This window comes from Arachis ipaensis, chromosome B10, assembly GCF_000816755.2.
Source record: "Arachis ipaensis cultivar K30076 chromosome B10, Araip1.1, whole genome shotgun sequence".
In the NCBI taxonomy this organism is placed as follows: Eukaryota; Viridiplantae; Streptophyta; class Magnoliopsida; order Fabales; family Fabaceae; genus Arachis; species Arachis ipaensis.
In genome coordinates this window covers 1,798,141-1,804,882 of record NC_029794.2, presented here as the reverse complement: position 1 = coordinate 1,804,882, position 6,742 = coordinate 1,798,141, and the positions used below count along the sequence as shown (strand labels likewise).

General features: G+C 38.5%; 1 protein-coding gene across 1 annotated transcript; it reads right to left on the bottom strand.

Annotated features, from left to right (window-relative positions):
• On the bottom strand, positions 2,765-5,293 carry LOC107623051 (F-box protein At5g46170). The gene is made up of 2 exons (XM_016325183.2): positions 3,709-5,293; positions 2,765-3,328 (listed from the first exon to the last, which is right to left on the bottom strand). The coding sequence occupies exon 1, from the start codon at positions 4,919-4,921 to the stop codon at positions 3,737-3,739; it is 1,185 nt and encodes a 394-aa protein (XP_016180669.1). The 5' UTR covers positions 4,922-5,293; the 3' UTR covers positions 2,765-3,328; positions 3,709-3,736.

The following is a 6,742-nucleotide window of genomic DNA, read 5'->3' as shown; positions in this document are numbered from 1 at the left end:
GGTATACTTAAAAACTTTCCTAAAGTTTATTCATATTCAGTCTTTCCAAATTTCACTTTAAAAAAAAAAAAAACACAAAAATTCTCCAAAAAAGATGGGCATAGTGATGATTCCAATTTCCAGATGCAATTATTAGATAGTATAACCATATTACTAGTACTCTCTAAAATTTATCAATTTTGAATCATTACCATGCTTAGTTAATATTAATAATAGTTTTGTCCAGTGATTCCACTTCCTCTTTGTCACAAACTCTGCCGGCATAAATATTAGTATGTGGGGCCTTGTTCACAAAATTTGGTGTGTCCCATACTCCCTCCCTATATTATTTATTCCCCAACTTGGATGTACCTATTCTTAAGATTTAATATGAGACATTAGAGAAAAATAAAATAGAAGGAGACATCTTCAATTATAATATATATAAGATATGGCTCCTAATTATATTAAATCACCAATGTACATGTAATGAGAAAACAAATAAATCAGTGCAACATCATAGCAACAAGGAGCTGTTGCTTCTTGCTGTGTGAGTCACAAATTAAAAGTCTAGAACTTATTTCACGTGGATTGTTAAAGTGTTACATAGCTAAGGTACCTGAGTCATGTGACAAACAGATAAAGTTACAAACACAACCAGCTAATTAGCCAAATATAATAATAAACATTAATTTTGTGAATTATTGTTAAGAGAAAAAAAGGGAACAGAGGTTGGTTCTAAGAAACACCCTTTCCTTGTCATCACAACTGTAATGTGCCTGCAATTTCGGTTTGGCCATGAAACTTAAGTAGCAGGCAAATAATAAACCAATCAAATAAAAGTCATGAAACTTTAGGGATACTATTTGTTTCTTTTTTTTTTTCCCTTTAAAATTAAAGTAAGCCTTGTCTTCTAAGTTAATAATACATGAATACCTCTTAAAATATTATTGACTTTTAAATGACAAAATTGAGAAAAAATAAAATTCATAAAACTTGGAAGTTTAATTATGGCACTTGTATATAACAACATTGTATTAGAAATAGATTTTGCAACATTTATTAAGAGGGCCTAGTTTAACTAACATTTTGAGGCTGAATTGAATATGAAGATTAAGAATCTAATTCCAATGCCTCCTGAATATCTACAATAATGGCTAGTTCAGGAAGCAACAAGATTGAGGTGAATATGTAATGTAATTGACCAAACAAAGCTCTAAGACCCACATATTCATGTCTTCCATTGTGTCTAAATCTTAATGGAATGGGAAACTGGTCAGTGTAGACATAGACAATGACTAATCAAACTTTTAACAGAAAGGCTAAACCTGTACACTAATTAAGGGCCTCAAAATAAGCTCAACCTTCTTGATGGCCTCTTAAATTTGTTCAATCCATGTTTTGTATTGGCATATATAGCCTTGACCTCATCTCTTATTATGTTATTGAGAGTGACACATGCTTTTCTATAATGCACCAAACTTGCCTTCAATTCTTCAAATTCCCATTTTATCATCCTACTTCCATACAAGGTATAAACCTTCAAAACAGAACTTTATAACTTTGACCCACTTGCTGGTTGGAAGTTTGAAACATGTCATTATATCCACGTTATGTGTAGCTTAGTCACTAAAATTAACAATGGTAGTCCAACAAGTTGTGTAGAGTCACCAAAATATATAAGTATAACAGAAATTCCTTTAGTTTGATATTTCTTTCATTTTCTTTTATCTATCATCATTACTTAATATATATGCATGTAAAAAGAGAACATATGAAGTAATAAATAATTGGTCTAGATAAATCAATGAGTTTCATCAAATGAATCATTAGCAGCAAGTTCAGAACAGCAAAGATTACTGTTGAAGACTAAGGAGGCTGGCGAGATCTATGATTAGAAATGATAATCCATGGATATGCTAAAAGGATGGCTACTTTTACAATAGTGATCTCCATCATTATCAATTGAAAAAACCTTGAATTTAGAGCGTTCATGTGAATAGGCTAAAAGATGCCCTTCCCATTTAGAAACTATATTTCCGTACATAATCTTGGCAGTTGGCAGCATCGGAAGACTGTATGCAACATTAACTATTGTTAAAATTAAGAATTTCATTGTCATCCCCGTATAAAAATACTCCACAATCCACATAATTATAATATTGCAAAAAGATACCACATGAATCTACAAGATCTTGGATTCCACCCTTTACCCTTTCTCTTTCCATTTCCATTAGAAGGGTCACTGGTGTCGGTTTGCAAGTTAGTGAAAGGTGAAACTGATTTTGTAACAAATAATAGCTGAAACGCAACAATCTGAATAATAATGCCACCAAGTGATGATGATGACATCCTTGTGACAGAGCTGAAACCAGCCTAGGCTCCACTGTAACTGAATCCTAGAAAAGATCCACATCAACAAATTTGCAAATAAAATATGGAGAAATGCACGCAGTGAGTTGCATACATACATAGCTTTATTATCTGTGTAATAAAGTCCACTACCTATCCCTTGGGGGACCATACTCACCAAAATTAAAAGCCACATGATTAAGCCATTGACACGAAGCATCCAACAAGTTACAATCACAACTGTGGCTAACTCACCCCACGTGACCCTTTAGCTTTAACCAATTTCATCCACTACCGTGTACCGCAACAAAGGACACCAATTACTCACTCAACTTGCAACTTATGCTACTACCCATTATCAATCATACACTATTCTGAACCAACTAATCATAGCTTGGTCAAAACATTTCTCATTAGCAAATATTACAGTTTACATAAGCCATAATTGTGAAAATTTCTAACTGAAAACTAAACACATCCTATCAAATCCTCATGAGAAGTGCAGAGTCAAAACTCAAATGCAAGTTCAGAACACGTATTGCATTGGTATGATGATTGACTCATCCAGAAGTTATTTAGAATTACAGAAGAGCAAAGTATATTTGCTCATTTAACTTTCAGAAGCATATATCACAAAGCATAGCAAACTGATACCTAAGATATTCACAGAGAGGAGAGGGAAAAGATAAAAAAAAGAGCAGATGATTGCAAATCCAAAGCTCTTAACAAGACCATCACCCTAGTTTTGCAGCAGTATGCATTCTTTTCTTACAAGCATTGCCTCAAATTAAAACAACCAGCAAATGCATTCATATTTTTCAGTTCATAGCATTATATTAGGTGAATGATTTGCAGCTCCTTTTAACAACTACTCGAATGTCGGCTGCAGTTTCAGAAGCCGGGGACTTGAAGGCACCTCAACTTCACTAAAATTAGTGTATTCTGATTCCCTTCTATACCAGAGAAACTCAACATTTCTCAATTGATTCTGCATTCCCTGGAAATCCAAGCAATCACAAGGTTAGAAGATAATAATAGGGATACAAACTCGATGCAAATCTTGTTCAGTCAGCTCATACTAGATTTAACTAACCTAACAAATTGTACATCATCATTCTATCACTTCTAAAGCAACTAACAAACAATATCACACATACAATTAGGCCATCACAATAAAGCTACCAACCTGAGTTAAAGAGATCCTGGACAAAAAGGAAATATAACATGCATTACATTGCAGGGGCAAGAAAAATTACATCCAATCACTAAACAAAGTCCACCAAAAACACAGATTTAGCAGATTCAGTTAGTGCAAAACCATTAAGCAACTTCACAACAGCAACAAACTCAAGATACCCAACTCCAAAAAGATTATACCTTTTAAGATCCAACATCTAATCATCAATCAAAAAGAGTTCATTTCAAGGCAGTAAGTCCTCCTCTTCACCAGCATCCTAGCTGCCGTCCGGTACGGTTCCTCGAAAGCAGTAGACACCCAAGAAACATCAGAATTCTCCTTCTTTGCAGCAGGGGCTGGCGACTGCTCACTCGGCCTAATGGCGACAAGCGTGGCGCCCTTCAAAACAACCCCATCAGGCAGCTCCAAGTGCGGCGCATACCACAGCCTCATGTTCAACGCCGGAACAAGGGTCCTCTTGGAAGCCGAAGAAGCCGAAAGGGGCTTCACTCTCAGCTCCTCAAGCTGATCCCTGTTCATATACAACACTCCCTGACCATCGGCATCGGTCAGAACCAAACTGTCCAATGTCCTATGCTCCGAAATTATCGGCTGAAGAAGGTAATGCCGCGCGGACGCCGCGATCAAAGAGCTTATGGTCCAAACCACGCGAAGCTTCAACCCTCCGTTTGTGTAGAACGAATCGGGAATGCTTCCGTTGTCTTCGCCATTGTTGCCGCCAACAACTTCAGAAGCGACATTGTCGCATGATTTAGCCTGAATTACAGAGGAAGCTCCGAGGATCACGCAATTGTCAAGGGTTGAGCCGAAATCTGCCCTCCACTTAAGGAGTACTCCGTCTTCGATCCCTAATTCACCGCTTGGGAGCTCGATCCGAAGGAGGCGAATCTCGTTGAAGTTCTTGAGGACTTGTGTCGGTGAGTGGTGGGTAACGCCTCCCTGATCGGCATCGCCGTCGTCCTCGCTGCCCACGGCAAGCGAGGAAGACGCCGAAGACGATGGACCTGGGCCGGATGAAGAGCCCAAAGAGGATGAGGCCCGTTTTGGGCCCAGGAACTGGCCCAGGGCTTGAAGAGGCTTGACGATGCCGCCGAAGACTAAGCGGAAGAGGTTGGAGAAGGGGCCGCGGGATTTGTCGGAGGCGGCGGCGGAGGAAGAAGAATCGTCGTCGGAGATGACGCAATCGACGCGAACGACGACGTTTTCAACCTGTGGGACGAGGGAATGGAACCTTCTGGAAACGACGCAGCATCGGCCTAGGGCTTTGACGTCGCCGATCTTGTTGAAGACGAGGAGGAGGAGGGAGTCGGGGAGGCGGTCGAAGTGGTCGATCTCGATGGAATCGGGCTCCGGGTAGATCCGACAGGGTAGATCTGCGCGCAGGGATGACATTGTTTTGGTGGAGAGAGAGAGAGAGAGATTAGGGTTTTAATTATTTGTTGAGAGATGGAAAGAAAGGGAAGAAGTGTGGAAGTGGGTGTGAGATGGGGTTGGAGATTTGAAGGGATTTGGTGGTTAGGGAAGAGAGGGAGGGAGGAAGGAAGGAGTTGTGAGGAGGAGATGCAAGTGGAAATGGGTGGGTGTCGGAGGCAGATCCACGGCTTTGCTTTTGTCTCTACATATATTCGAGATTAAGATTAGAGAGAGAGAGAGAGAAAGATATTATGCGATGCGCGTAGAATAAGTGAAGAGGGTAAAGGGAAAGGGTGAATCACTGCTGCTATAGACTAGAGAGGAGCCTCTCTCTCCGTCACTAATGACTAACATTTGCTGCAATAATCTATGTTTTGTGCTCTCCAACGTTATAAATCAACATGAAAATTGAAAACTAAATACAAAATCATACTTTTATATATATGAATTTGAATTCTCTAAATTTTAAATTTTATTTTAGAGTGTAAAGTGTAATTTTTCATTATTTATTTTTTAGATGAGACCAAAAAAAAATATAAGAGAAAATTCATTTAAGAATGAGTGATCACACTTTATCCTAGTTAATACTCAAAATGACTACTGAAATTTGACTCCCAACTTAATTTAACCCTCAAATTACTAATTGACTCAAATTGTACCTTGAAATTTTAAGACGTAGTTCAAATTGGTCCTTCCGTCTACTTCCATCACTGAAAAGCTGACATGGCAAAATTTTTGTATACATCAATTTAGCCCCCAATAATTTGAAAAAAAAAAAAACTAACAACTTCATTTCTTCTAAATCATTGTGTTTCTGGTGAATTGGGGAGCAGGATCAAGCCTCAGATAGCTCTAGCATGTCTTCTGGATCTGCCTCTTTCTCGTGCTTTTTTTATTCCATTAGCCTTCGCCATCCTCTGCTTCTGCCTCTGAGTCATCGTCGCCGTCACAATTGTGGGTTAGCATCTGTCTCTGCTCTAGCTCTGCGTATTCTAGTTCTTCTTCGCCATCGCAGCGCTCGAGTTGGCCGTCTGCCTCCACTCCTCTTCTGATCTTCCGCTGCTTGTGCTAGAAAATTTTGGGTGACTCTGATCTGTATAGTGCTGAGTGAACAAGTGTGAAAAGCTTTCAACTTGGCCTACAGCAACACCATGTGCGCACAGCATCGACGAGACTTAAACCCACTTTCTGAAATTAGACTCTTAAGACTTAACCCTCTTTTTTTGGCGTCATGGGATTCTGATTCTTTTTAATTGAATTGGCCACCATAAAAATTCATTGTAGCAAAGTTCTCTAGAAAGGGTGGACAACAATTATTTTCTTGGGAACATTTTTCGGAAAATAAAGAGGGAACTTAGATTAAAAGTTGGAATCTTTTGGAAAAAATCAACGTACTAATACTTTCACTTGAAGGATTTGATTGTACCTGAGACCTAGTTGGAATCTTTTGGAAAAAATCAACGTACTAATACTTTCACTTGAAGGATTTGATCTTATCTGAGACCCAATTGGCTTGATTGATTTCAGCTTCCTCAACAATTTTTCTTTCAACCCATTCATTCTTTGTCCCAGAATCAAAAAATAAGAAAAAAATTGAACTTGATTTTATTATCTGAACAAATTAGGGTGAAGATTGGGAAAATAAAGCTTAAAACTTTTTTTTATTCTTTTTTTGATATAGTGATGTATTCGACTCTTAGTTCCAATGGCTTATTTGGCCAGTGATGGTTTCAGAGTGTTGTGAGAGAGAGAGAGAGAGAGAGAGAGAGAGAGAGAGAGTAGTGTGATGATAATAGTGGT

What these genes read in the sequence shown, in the direction of transcription:
- LOC107623051 (XM_016325183.2), bottom strand. Translation starts at nt 4,921, where the DNA reads ATGTCATCCCTGCGCGCAGATCTACCCTGTCGGATCTACCCGGAGCCC.